This window comes from Lathamus discolor, chromosome Z, assembly GCF_037157495.1.
Source record: "Lathamus discolor isolate bLatDis1 chromosome Z, bLatDis1.hap1, whole genome shotgun sequence".
Lineage (NCBI taxonomy): Eukaryota > Metazoa > Chordata > Aves > Psittaciformes > Psittacidae > Lathamus > Lathamus discolor.
This window is the reverse complement of record NC_088909.1, coordinates 77,266,057-77,280,518: the sequence shown is the minus strand read 5'-3', so window position 1 is coordinate 77,280,518 and position 14,462 is coordinate 77,266,057. Positions and strand designations below refer to the sequence as shown.

The 14,462-nt window shown below is 38.8% G+C and overlaps 1 protein-coding gene across 2 annotated transcripts in view; it reads right to left on the bottom strand.

Moving 5' to 3' along the window:
- Positions 1–1,942: 1,942 nt before the first annotated feature.
- PSIP1 (PC4 and SRSF1 interacting protein 1) overlaps positions 1,943–14,462 on the bottom strand; it is a 32,971-nt gene continuing 20,451 nt past the window's right edge. For both annotated transcript variants that reach the window (XM_065661896.1, XM_065661895.1), the window contains exons 11-17: positions 14,302–14,420; positions 12,158–12,213; positions 10,862–10,932; positions 9,883–9,984; positions 8,952–9,171; positions 6,614–6,725; positions 1,943–4,066 (exon numbers count right to left, since the gene is read on the bottom strand). In XM_065661896.1, coding sequence (XP_065517968.1) covers positions 4,003–4,066; positions 6,614–6,725; positions 8,952–9,171; positions 9,883–9,984; positions 10,862–10,932; positions 12,158–12,213; positions 14,302–14,420 — 744 coding nt within the window. In that variant the 3' untranslated portion in view covers positions 1,943–4,002. The remainder of the gene's footprint in view (positions 4,067–6,613; positions 6,726–8,951; positions 9,172–9,882; positions 9,985–10,861; positions 10,933–12,157; positions 12,214–14,301; positions 14,421–14,462) is intronic.

The following is a 14,462-nucleotide window of genomic DNA, read 5'->3' as shown; positions in this document are numbered from 1 at the left end:
TCACTCAGCTGACTTTCTGGTTCAGCGGAAGCACACAGGAGCTTCACCTCTGCATCTCTCAGTTAAGCCTTTGGACGGGGCATGGTGACCCATTATCTCCAAACAGATGTGTGTTTGCCTGTTGACACATATTTGAGAAGCAAATTCCATTTGGCATACTTGTTGAATCCACAGTGCCTCTTCTTCTGGTAAAAGAGGGTTCAATACAAAGGAATCGTCAAAACCCGGAAGTGCCTATGTGAGAATTCACATTTGAGTTAACATCTTTAGAGAAACACTTTTGAGAGTGAAAGTAGTTGTTTTAATTTCCTCAGGCCATGAAATACATTTTGTGACTAGCTGTATGTAGAAACATACAGAATCCAGTGTGAAGTAACTACCTGTACTTGAAAGCTGAATGAGAATGCCGCTGTCTGCTGCTCAAGCTGTACAAAACATACAGCACAGCTCTCCCCACAACAGCGGCCTGTTGCGAAACACCGGAGATCATTGTAACTCCTGATCTGTGGAGGCTAAATGCTACGGCCATCTGCTGAGGACATTTTCATACGGGGAGTTGCCACGGCTATTGATCATTCAGGTATAACTTGAGGTACCCTCCTCAGCTTTGCTACATGGACACCTTCCATTGCATTATGCAGATATGAACTCTATGCTTATGGAAAACTTTGCAAGCAAGTTGAGCATTTAATAACAACTTGCATGTTTTCACCTTGGCGTGAAAGATTGTTGTATTCAAAACCTTAACTGTATTGGTGCAAACTAAAACTTCTTTCCATCCTGAGTTTTAACTTCCCATAATCACATCAGGGGATTCAGTGTTGTAAATATAGGATTTATTACAGGATCTAGGTGCCTGTAGCTGGGTACCTTCATTTCCCCAGGCAGCCAGTGTGTTGCTACACAGTACTACTGTGACCGAGTGCTGCTGTATTCTGTGCAAAAAGTCATCCATTAGATGCTGCTTTAAGCAGCAACAGAGGCACTCCTCGCAGCTCTTCCCCTTTGATCTATAGGGCTGTGGAGAACAGAGGCTGCAGGCCGCTTGCAGCTGCGGGCAGGAAGGCAGTGCCCTTTTGTAAGTATGCACAAGCCATGTGTTTGTTTGCAAAGATTGGTGCACATGCATACATGTGTTTCTATCTGTCAGCATGAGTTATAGCATAGTGGAAACAAAAATATGCTTGCATGTATAAAGCTTGTAAGTACTCAATATAGTAAGTCTAGAAAGCACACAACATACTCGTAAGTCTGCTGTACAAATACAGCAAAACTGGTGCCATAAATTTGGCTGCCAGTGAATACTGCTGTTGAATGTTAAGGTAAATACTCTCCCTCTGTTGGCCTTCTCATGTTACTAAACCTTTGATCCTGCCTCAACATTACAGCTAGTTTGCAGATTATTGGGACCAAAAATAAATGCGGTGGGTTCTGCTGAAGGACAACCTGCAGACACAGCTAACATTACCTGGGTGTACCACTACGTAAACAGTTAAAAGTTGGTCAGACTACTTCAACCAGGCATTAGCAGCAGCTTGTGTCTCGTGACTGCATGTTCCACGCATAGTCTCTGGAGAAGTGGCACATTTGGCAGGGAAAAAAAACCCAAACACTCACTGTCATAGATTCTGGCAAGTTACATAAAACAACAGTAACTAGTTCAAAGTACCAAGGATGACAGAACAGCAGTTTTGACCACAATAAACTTAATACTGGTTGTGCAACGAGTATCAGAGTTCTGATTTCAGGCTTTTCATCCTGTTTGTCTGTGTCTTGTCACAAAGTATGGATGTTTTTTGTTACTGAAACTGTTCAAATTTCAAGGGAGGCTGTGATCCTAAAACTACTCATCTCTGTTAGGAAGAAAGCAGGGGGGGGGGGGGTGTGGTATCAGGGGGAACACACAAATACACGCAAACAAAGGCAGCAAGAAGACCAGTGCTAGGGAAAGAAGTTTTAATATTTTCAGAATTGGCAGATGGAGAATGAGGAGTTACTTCATAGCAGTGCATGATTTCAGTGAAAAAACATTCTCAGTTTCACAGAATCACAGAATGGTTTGGGTTAGAAAGGACCTGAAGATCATCCAGTTCCAACCCCCCTGCCATGTTCAGGGACGCTTCACACTAGACCAGGCTGCTCAAAGCACCATCCAGCCTGGCCATGAACACTGCCAGGGATGGGGCATCCAGAGGTTCTCTGGGCAACCTGTGCCAATGTTTCACCACCCTCATAGGGAAGAATTTCTTCCCAATGTCCAACCTAAATCTCCTCTCTGTCAGTTTGAAGCCATTGCACCTTATCTTGTCCCTACATACCCTTGTAAAAAGCCCTTCTCCAGATTTAATGTAGTCCTCCTTTAGGTATTGGAAGACTTGTCATAAGGTCTCCCCTGAGCTTTCTCCAGGCTGAAGAAGCCCAACTCTCAGCCTGTCTGCATAGGAGATAAATAATAATCAGAAAAAAGGATAGGAAGATAAATCTGTCATGTTCAGGTTCTGGAAAAACAGGAGTGCTGAAGTTACTTACCCTCACCTGATCGTCACAATAGTACTAAATGCTGAAATTGCTTTTTCTCATTGACTATTCAGCGGCTTAGCACTACTGCAGGAGCAGAACCGCAAACAGAAGTGAAGGCTGTACCAAGTCGTTGCACTTGAAATGGGAAAGCCCCCTTTTTTAAAAGTATGAGAAATCCCTGTCCCCATAGTACCCTGGCTGAGAACAAAAGAAAACAAAACCCAAGTGGGCTGCAATTTACAAGGCCTGTCAACCAGAAATAGTAAGACTTCTCAGGCTGCAATGTGCTACTGTTTTGGTTGTGCTGCAGTACTGAAACTCTTCTGTGTTGAACAGTATGAATTCAAAGTACTGGTCTCTACCAGGCTGTAATCCTGATTTGCTGTTCCTGCCTTGAAGGCAATGCAATACAAGGTGATCAGTACACCTGGAACACCCTCATCTCCCATAATATCCCCATAACAAGATTCTCAGAATTATTAAACTCTAATTTCTAACCTATCTGGCCTCTGTCAAATAATTGTTTTCCAGTCGCATACAAGCTACTTCTAGTTCTGATGTTAGGCAAAGCGTATGTTTCAAGAAAGAATTTTCAGAGGACGTTATAGCTCTTATGTTTCCCTTTTGTGCCTTTAGGAGTTGCTCTTAACATACTCCACCAGTGTTTCTGCTAAAATGCAAGTTCAAAAATCCCCAAGTTAATGCCAAGGCAATAAAACCAAAGTAGAACTACACCCAGACACCTGTCATTCCTCCAGATGTTTCTGTCTATTTAAACCTTATCAATTTAAAAGTCTTTAATTTCAAAGTGTTTAAGACTGTTCTAACCAATGTGAATCCTACAGGTTCTGTAGGAACACTATGTTTCTTTCTAGTATACTTATTATACCAAAAGCATACCATAAAGTCACGTTGCAGTAAATTGGCACAACAAGTTTGCAAGAACAGAACTAAATTTCTTTAAAAAAGGTGATTAAGTATACTTAACTCATACATTAACATTTTAACGGCTATAAAAAAAGCTGCTTCCAACTCCTACAAAACACAGTGAAAAGACATCCCAACAAGAGTTGAAAAACTGCACAAACAGAGGTCAGTATCATAGGAAGGAAGACAAGAAGTTTTATACAAATGAAGCAAGTGGGCAGTTAAAAGTATTTACACTTTTCCCTGCTGTTACCTAGACAAACATACAGTAGTCAGGTAAAAATATACTACCACGCTAAGTCCTGTAACATGTAAGTATTTGTCTTCTAACCAATTTTCATCTATCGAAACGTGTTACCTGTTAATACTGGGCAAAACTATTGGCAAAAGTGTTTAAATACTTTTAAACCATGATTAAAGAGACTTCTATTCCACAAAATTTAAAATACTATGCTTATAAAATTACTTAGAACTTTCAGCAGTCTATAGATTTCAAATGCAAAACTTAACAATCCTCTTTAATGTGTATTTAAAAAAAAAAAGACTGGAGTGGCATCATTTGCTTTCAAAGGCAGGATCCTTTGCTGGCTTTTCAAGCTCTCTCTCTTCACCACATGTCCTAGAAACAAAATAAAGCAGCATCAATAACCATATAAAAAGGCAGAGAGCAAGACTTACTCCAGACACACTTGTGCAGTCTGGAGCAAGTGATACTGATGTACATACAGCAGTAGATGGAACATGAAGGACTAAAACACACAGAGGTGCCAGCTGTATTCTTACAGCAACTGCCCCACCACCCAGATGCAAATCTAAGCAGGCAGCAATTAACATCTATCACACTGATGTATGTGACTAGCTGCGAAAGGCAGTCCTTAGGAAGTCTGTCTCTGTTCCATTCAGACAGTCCTCCCTACTCTGCTGGTCAGCACAAGGAGAAGCACTCCAGCTTAACGTACCCTACCAATTGTAACTTTGCTTAGTAGCTGGGAATAATCCTCTGCAAACAGTATGTATTTTTACCAAATGAGAACAGAAAGATGTTCTTAAGTGCCAATCACTTTAGAAGTATTATGTTACACAACTGCTGTCTTCCAAAATTTCTTAAGTACCATCTTGCTTTGAACATTGACGATGTGCTCATAAGTTGGTTTGTTACTGGTTTCTCCCTTCTAAGAAACAGAAGGCTGCAAATAAAAATGTATGAAAAATACTGAATAAACGGAAGTTTGTCTGATGAACAGACACCAGTCTGTAGTTTGGTTGAATTTAGTACCTGCATCTCTTAACATGCAGGGTATTTGCAAGAGACATCTACAGCTGAGAGGCAGCAATGAGTACAACTGCACTCAAGCAGCAACACAAAAGTAACTCATAAACTGGGCTTGTTTCTTTGCTTAGGAAAGTGGAAGAATGGGCTGGAGTGTATTGCTGAAGGCTGTAGCAAGCACCACACACAATTAAAGAGATAAATATTTTGTAGCAGAACATGACACCCTCACTACCTCATTCATGGAGGATATACTTGCAGCTTTTACAGATACAATCACAACTACTTAAGTTTTAATATAAACTGTCTTGCCTCAAAGTTCCTTGTTTGAAACATCAACAGCCCTTACCAAGTGTGTTGCACAACTATCTGAAGTATCTGCCTTGAGTTTCTTCTGATCAATGTCCACTGAGGTGCCATGTATACACCCAAATATTCCTAATTCTTTTAAATCACAAACATAACAATCAGAATGAGATTGTCCCTCTGCTACTCAATAATCCTCATGTTGGTCATGTTCTGCAGGAACAAGGAAAGGAGCAGGCCATGAAAAAATTTCTACCTTGGAGAACCAGTTTAGTAGCCAGGTATTTTTAAATACTTGGCCAAGTATATTCTATTGCTACTGCCTTGCTAGCAATTTCAAGTAACTTGGGTTTTGCCCCGTCTTAGTACCACGGCATGACCTGGCCAAATAACCTATTTAAGCAGCGTGCTAAACTGTGTAACCTGTACCAGGAACCTATGCTTGTGCCTTCATTATGTTCCCACAACACTTTTCAGACAAAATGACTCCCAAATGTCACTTCTGAAAGCTGTATAATCAGCAGCTCTGAGGCTGCCTCTCAGCAAATACCACATTCATTTTCATCTGCAGGGGATTTTTGTTTTGTTCTGTTCAATTTTACCTCACTCTAAACAGCAGTCAATATTCAACTTATTTACAGTTTTAACTCAGCAGGCAGCCATGAGAACACCAGGTGTCCCGATTTCCACCCAGGAGGACAAAAGGGGTGGTGAGTGAATGGCTGCATGGTGTGAGTTACCAGCTGGGTTAACACCAGGCAACTGCATTTCCTCCTTGCCTGCATGAAGACTGTGGTGAATAGAGAGCTTCCTTCAATAAGTACGGCTGCAGAAGTACTCAGACAAAACAAAGTGGTACTTCAGCAAAGCAATTCAGCTCAAGGATAATTGTAGGCCTTTTCCTCATTGTGTACTGAATTCTATTAAGTACTTCTCATATTCTACAAGAGATTTATTGCTTGTTCTTCTTTGCAAACCAGTATTTTTCAGTGAGGTTAAGGTTTAAGTACCTATCTCCTGACAATTCAAACATCCTTACAGAGAAGGTAAATGCATCAGCCTCTCTGAAGTGTTCACAGTTCTGAGATTTCACCAGTCTAAAAGTTCAAGCCCGCAGTTTACCCGCTTTTGGGCAAATCTATAGCAACACTACAGAACACTAATTAAGATGGCTTGACTATTGGTTAGAATATATGATTTCATAAAAAACTTGGTAAATCCCGTTAGTTTCTGTAAGACTTGGCTCAAGGCTTCTTTTCTTCCAACTTAATGGCATCAAATAGTCTAAAATACAGGAAAAAGCTTATACTTTGCCCTGTCTCACCATGTGACATGCAGGTTCTCTCCTAGCAGGACATCATGCCATTTTTTTAAGTCTCTACTGTAGCAGAGAGTGACGCACTTTTAAAAATGCTCATTCAAAACCTTATCAGAAGATTCACATGCTATTATCATTCTCTGAAGTTGAGAGAAAACTCTGTAAAGAAAACAGTACCTCAGCATGGTTAAGTAAATTTAATCTACTGCTGTTCTGTTTTACATTTTGCTAGAGCAGAACAGATCCTTAGCTCAGTAAGGTTATTAACTCACTTTTTCTTACTGCCAGCTTCTTGCCTATCTTTCTTGTCCTCAGCATTCTCTCCAGTTTGTTGTGACTGGCTGGCGTCTTGAGCTTCAGATGCTCCATTCACAACCTTTGGACCTTTAAAATGAAAGGGCAGGGAAAGAAAACAGTACTGCAGGCAGCACAAGCTGTGCTCCAGAAAGCCTGAAATAATTTACCTTTATCAACTCAAGCACTATAAATGTTTTCCCCTCACCTTGATGCTCAGCAGCTGAAACAATACAGAAAGCAGTAACTTATGCAACTTCAACCTCAAAAAATTCCATGCAGAGAGCTTCATCCCATAATTTTAACAGTGGGAAAATAAACAGTATATATATTCCACACAATTTCAGGCTCTTCTTGTATTTGCCAGGCTATAGGTAATAGGACTAAAGTTTTTATATATTCTGAGCACTGAGAGACTAAACTTGATGAGTAAACTCAATTTTCCACTCTAACCTGGTCAGACAATTTTGGGGGATAACTGGAGGAGTTACTAGTTCCATGGATTCTCGTTTACTTTCAACTCTTTAACAAATATGTGTATAACCAGGATATGACAGACAGTATCTATAAAATAGAGTAAAAGTGTTAATTTACAGCATACAACTGTCAAGCAGGAAAACAAAGCAGGATGTACAAGCTGTACTTTGTGAAGTCAAAGCAGGAATATTTAACTCTTTAAAATTTCTGTAATGAATACATGTCTTGCTCTGGTATTACAAACCAGTGAATTTTAAGTGAATTACCAAGGAATGTCACTAAGGCAGTCCCATTTTACTTGAAGTTACAGGTTTACAAAAAACTGCCAATTCTCCATTAAGCTACCATGCTACAGAAAAAAACAAAATCCAAACAACAACAACAACAAAAATCAACAAAGCCACAAAGACACTGCTCATCTGAGTACCTGCAGGCTAAGAGATGCTAAAACCCAAACAAGATAATTTTGAGATGACATTCTAATTTCTTGTTATGAAGTAGGCAGTCTGAAGCTTTACGTCAGCTGAAGTACAACCTGCTGTAACTGTGCTTCGTAAAGGCAGTGAGAGTTCAGTAGTTCCACTTTTAAAAAGGCAAAAGCATGAACTTAAGGAACCAGTATTCTCTGCAGCAAATAAAGAAAAACCCTCTTCCATGAAATATCCCCCTACTCTCATAAAACTTACGACCATTCTCCATTTGAGTAGGCAACAATAAGATATTTCAGGGTGTTTTTTTGAAGTTCATTGTTAACCTTATGTGGAATACCTTCATTGAAGTGTTAGCTGTGTTGATCACTGGGTTAAGGAAGTACCTGTGGGGAACCTCTACTACATCATACATACTTCTCTCACCACAAAATGGTTGCATCTTATCATCTTCCTTGCTTTCTTAGCAGCTACAAATACAGTGGCATTTCAACTGCGGTTATTCTGAATCCTCGTCATCCTCCATCACCACTGTTACAGTAATTTATTTATTCCAGACCCAGCTGGTGTAACTTTTAAACTATTTCCTGGAACACTCCCAGGATTCAAGTTCGAAGTAAATGTAATTTCTTTCCAGTGTGTGTGGAGATCAAGGTGGATAGAATTTCTGCATCTTCAAGGATATGAATTCATTTGCTACACAGCTTCCCACTGTTTCTCTCATTTTGTTCCGCTATTTAAAAATGCAAGTATCTATTTTTCTGTATTTCTTCCTTTTTTCTTTTAATAACTGACCTAAGTTATTGCAGAGCATTCTTACTCTGGGAGGCTTTCAAAATCATGCTGTACTTGTGCAAGCGCTCTGCAATAGTACTACTAGGGGTATAAAGGTGTATTATCCCTTAAATGATGATTGTTTCTTTATTGTTAGACTGAACTATTAAAGCTGCATCACAGACACAGTATGTAAGTAGTGAAAAGCTGCTGCCACACATAGTTGTATGTATGATACAGGAAGAGGCTAGTGAAGGAAATTAAGCAGTTAAAGCAAAGTTGGAAGTCTAGGCACCAGAAAACTACTTAAGGAACAGAAGGTGCTTTGCTATTCTACCTCTTAATTTTTGTTTTTAAATTCCATGAGGTAAAAAAGTTAGAAAATTTACAAAGTACAAGAATGCTGACATAAATTCTCGCAAAAGCCTCTGTCTTCAGGCAATACAGCTAAAATAGCCACAGAAAACATGAACCCTTGAACTTAAAAGTTAGTTATGGTTATCCTGACTATGTCAGATATGCAAAGGTTTCAACAGATAGGTACAATTCCTCTATCACCAGTTTTCTTTAAGCTGGCTCAGAAATCAATGGAGACCAGGTCTTTTATATGACAAGAAGATAAAAGCAAGTGACTTACCTGTTTGGTCCTTTTCCTTTTCCATTTTTTTGTTTGCTCCTTTCTTCCACTGTTCTTTGGTTTTATTGGCTTCTTCGTGCTGCTTCTGCTCTGCAAGTGATTTATTTAATACTTGGGAAAGAACAGAATCTCCTTCCCCAACAAGAAACATGGTCTTAAACTTGTTATACAGCATTGTAGATTTCTCCATGATAACTTGGCTAACTTTGAATTTCCGTATCTGAAATCAAAGTAATAAAATCATAAGCTCCACTTAGAAATTTACGCACGTAATTTCATCATGTGCTAGATGAAAGTCTTCATTTAACCTGAAATGAGATCATGGTCTTCTACACTCTCTGATGTATCACAGAATCATAGAACAGCCCAGATTAGAAGAGATCTTGAAACATCATCTGTTTCAGTGTTTCAACAACCCTTGTAGGAGAAGGAGCCTGCCTGAAGTTACCAAGCATCCTGTCCAACTGCAGCTTTAAATGTTCCAGTGATGGGGACTCCACCACATCCCTGGGAAGTTTGTTCCAGCACAAGACTGAATTCACTGTAAAAACAAATTTTGTATAGAGATAAAACCTCTCCCAGTGCAACTTGTATCTACTGCTCCTTGTCTTCTCCATGTGGCTCCTTGGGAAGGGAGGGAGAGCCTCCATCCTCTTTGTAGCTATCCCTTAGGTGATGGAATACTGTGATAAACCCTCCCTCCCTAAGACTTCTCCAGGAAGAAAACACCTAACCCCTTCAGTCTTTCCTTACAGGGGAGATTCTCCAGCCCTTTGATCATCTTCATGGCCCTCCTTTGGACCCTCTCGTGTTTGTTTGCACCATTCTTGAACTGTGGGGACCAGAACTGGACACAGTACTCCAGCAGTAAATAGTGCTGATACTAATTTAAGAAAACACAGGTTACTCTGATTAACATTGCAGATCTCACCTTCTTTAGAGTTAGAATCATCTCTGTATGTTTCTGAGCTTGTTGCATTGTGACTTGAAGGGATGCAAGCTCATCAAGAGCCTCAATACACCTGTTCACATCCTGTACATAAACAAGAAGATAGTTTGAAGACTTAACTTACATGTTAATAGTCTTTAATTAGCCATACTAAATTGATTTCCTTGTGCAGGGATACCTTGCTATAATATCCTTAGCTTGACTATGTGCGTAGCTTTGGAACTATCTGTAAAATTAAACTGGCAAATAAAAATGACCACCAGTTGCCTTTCAGCTACTTCCCTAACAAAAGGTAATTTTAAAAAATAATTTTACACTTTCAAAATACAAACTGGAGCTTTACGTTTTCACAATTGTAGTACTTTTGTGCTTGAAGGTATTCTCTGTCATCAGCCTTTTCCATACATGATTTTTCCCAAATGACTTGCCATTGAAAGGGTAGCAAAGCACCTTGAATGGATTTCAGTTAATATACAGAACTTTATCTTCCTCAGTTAAGTCTGATAAATGACAGACTATGGAGTATACCCAGAAGTAATGATGTGTTCGGAAGTTATCATGCTCCAGAAGCTTCCTGGATTGCTGTATAATCCCCTTCAAGCAGACACCAGGATGGTTAAATCCTTCCCTTTCCTTCAGAGAGGGTGCCACTGTTACAGTCACTGTGCCCTTCTTGTGCTGCTGCATGGCCCAGGCTTAGCTAGCACAGATGCTTCATTTGACAGAATTCTATTTGAATGTTTCAGGTAAATAACTTATTATGCAGTATTTGCAAATAAAACAATTTTTTCTTGCTGACTTTGATCTTTTAATGTCCACAGTAACCTCATTTAAGCAGCAATTATCTTTCAAACTGACAAAATTTCATTGTCAGTATAATTAAAGACAAACACACATGCCAAGTATCAAGTATTTCCTACCATCATTATACACATAAATCAGTTAAAAAATATATACTTACAAGATTATCAATTTTCAAGGAGTTCTTAATTTCTGCATGTATCCTTTGAAGCCTAGAATCCATTGATGTTTCTGAAGATTAGAAATAGCATGCATGAATATTTGATAATCATATGAGGTCTGTTTATACAGAAACCTATCTAACGAACCTAAATTTCACACAGAATGCAGAAAAATATGGGAAGGCACTCCATATCAGATAATGATGCAGGTGCACATATAAACAAATCACAGGGCTTACCGTTACAAACAAAGTACACAGCTTTTTAAAACTGAACGCTATCAGCAACCTACAGTTTTCGCCTTAGGAGTTACAAACTGAACGTAATTTTCTATTTCGATATACAGCTGTCACCCTCTACCCGTGGGCCAGGTTAGAAGTTTCACTAAATGCTAAGAGTTAAAAGCTGGAAAACCTTTAATGACTGGATACCTGGGTATTGATGGGTTTGTTTTCAGTAAATTGGACATAATTCAAGTTAAGAGTCCAAATCCATCCAAACAAAATGCCCCCAGTACACATGCTCCAGGAGGAGTGACTGATGCATGAACATGTCTGTCTCCAATTCAGATGCTGAATGGCTGTTTGGATTTTTCCTTTTTTTCAACACAAAAGTGGTATATATTCTGAAAAATGCTGTAAGCAAACAGAGTCTCCTTCAAGTCCAATCCATCCTTGATGGGTTTGGTAACTTCTACCCCCCACCAATAATGGTTTAGTTGGAGTCCCTGCCACTGGATCTGCACTATACTACAAATTACAGCCAGTGTTTGGATTGTCATTAAAGATGGGAGTACTAAAAAAGGAATGATTTATGTCTATGAAGGTCAGTTTGCAAGAGTGGTTTAGTAGACAAGGCTAGACTAATCTGAATCTAAGCCTCTTGCTTAGGAAGCCTCCTGCTTAGTAAGAGGTAGTTATCAAAATAATTTCAAAAGGCCCCTCAGATTATTGTGTTGTGAGGAGACATAAAGGAAAAAAAACGAAGAACTAAAGAGATCTGGTTCAAAGAATAAGAACTTTTGTATCTTGTTCACAACCAGAAGGGATCATTGAGGTTTATTAGCTTGAATGACAGTAAAATGGGAATAGCAAAGACTTGTTCTCATGTACTGAAGAAAGAACAAACATAGAAGAACAAGAATGCACTGTTTCACAGACCTGAAGGACACAGTCATGGATTAAACATCTCCAAGATCCCACAGACACCCTCAGCAGTAAATTGTCTTATGCAGGCAGATAATTTTGTTCTAAATTTAAGATAACCAAAAAGCAGTCCAAAGAAGCTAAACTAACCTCTCTTCTTCTCCATCTTCTTAACTTCTGCTTTCTTGCCTTCTTCTTTATTCTGCCTATCAAAAACATTAAAGTGTTTTTATAATGTCATCAAGTCTGCTTTTCCATCTTCCCTCCCGTTTTTTAGAGAAGATGTGATGTTTTGAAGTATTAGCATGCAAAAACCACAAAAAACCAAGTTCTGACTTTCAAAGACTGAAATAAGTTAACACAATTAGTTAGCTGAGATACTGCTGATAAATCCTCCATACTGACAGAGAGTTTTCCCCAGAAGCAGCAGATAAAGTGTTTTAAAAACAAGTCACTTTTCCACACTGTTATTTTGTTCTGGTTGCATGTACAAATTGGTTAAATGGCATTGTATGGAGTAACTTATGGAGAAATAAAATCTTTTTATTATGATGAAGAAGACTAAAACTATTTGACATTACCATGGGGAATTATGGAGAGATCAATTAGTCATAATCAGTTCTTACATAACCTCTCATACAATTAATTATAACTGTGTAAGTATCCTACAACTGACCATAAATGTATCTATGATTTAAATATTCTTGAAGCTAAAAATAATAAAAGAACAAAAAAAAAAAAGACTTATTACAAGTTAATTGAAATCTCCTGGCTCTTTCTCTAGTTCTATCACCAAAAATAAAGCTAGAACTCAAGAAAAACAGAACAAAAACTTTTCTCCCTCTCAGTCAGCATGAAGAGAGATAGAAGTCTTTCAACCAAGCTTTTAACTGTATTCAGAGAAGACTGTGAACCCGTTTGGCAGTTCCTCAGTCTTGTCTTACTGAAGGCATTTAGAATTTACATATTTCAGCACACCATCACTAAATATTCTATAACTAATTTTCCTCCTTCAGAGTAACATGCGTCCATAAAGTATCCAAGCAGGCATGCCTGTCATCTTCCATTCTCCTTTCATACTCTATCCAGTTACAGAATCAGCAGTTTTAAAGTATGTATGATTATTTTACTTCAACAGGCAGCACAAGCCCACACCATTTAAATGGTACATGTAAACTGTGCGTATATATACAATGGTGTACAAAGCACCAGTATTAAAGACTTACATAAGTACTAATGAAGTAGCTACAAAGACCAGAAAATGGAAACTATGCTGATGAGAAAAGTAATGAAAAAAAGGGCTATCAGCCTATATTCAGTGTATTAGCAGAGGAACTTGAAGACAGCACAAAAAAAAAAAAAATCTATTTTTTAATCAATATTGTGTTTTGCGGTATTAGTCATCAGCTATAATTGAATTCATTATGCATTCATTAGCTACTACTCCTTTATCTTACTGAAACAAAGCTCTACGCATCCCTGCAATGCATAAAATAACAGCTATTTAAAAGTAGAGGCTTGATTATCACAACCAAATCAGTATATGACAGTTTGATGGCAGAAATCATCAGCCTATGTCAGATTTAGTGATATATTATACTGCAAAGATGCTGAGGGCAGTTTAATATCTCTGGAGTTGGAAATGCTTAGGTTTGCTATAGGCAAGTAGAGTAATTATGTTTCCAGAGTAGTGACAGGGAGAAGGAAGAGCTAGAGAATAAAAAACCCAACACTAATTCTTGTTAATGAATGTGAAAATAGAATTTTCTTGTGCAAATGGTGAAGAGGACCATTGTCCTACCCCTTTTTCTCTGAACTGTTACCTTGCACTTCCTTTCTTCTGCCTCACGCCCCCCCCCAGGGGGACAGGATCATCATGCTCTCATGGTGGCAGCTTCTTCACTCATTGGCAGAACAGCTCTTGAGAACGAGTCAGATTTATTCCTACTGTCCCAAACCTCCTCCCCCCTCCGCCTTCGTTTCTGGCAGGATCTCTTCCATTCTCACACATGATTCATTTGTGGTAATTTATCTGCCAAATGCACACTGCTCCCAGTATCCCTCTAACGGCTTTGCAGTGCTACAGTAGACTAATTCTGAATTTTTTCCCTTGTTCTGTCTGACAGCACGAGCTTCAACAGCCAGAGAAGTAAATGTTTTCCAAGTAACCCTGTGCATTCCACAACATTATCAAAAATCTGTAACTATGGACTAACACATCCTACCAGTTCTCAGTCTAATGGATCCAAAACTTACAGAAAACTTGCAGACATCACATGTTAAAACATACTCACAATTCAGATTCTGTCTGTTCCTCTTGCTTACGTTTTCTTTCTGCTGCTTCTCTTTCATGTTGGCCTTTTACAACATTTCTTCTATGAGCTGCCTGAAAGCTTCTTCCCCCTTTTTTCTTCTGTTTTTATTTGAGGTTTTAGGATTGGAAAGAGAAAAATCA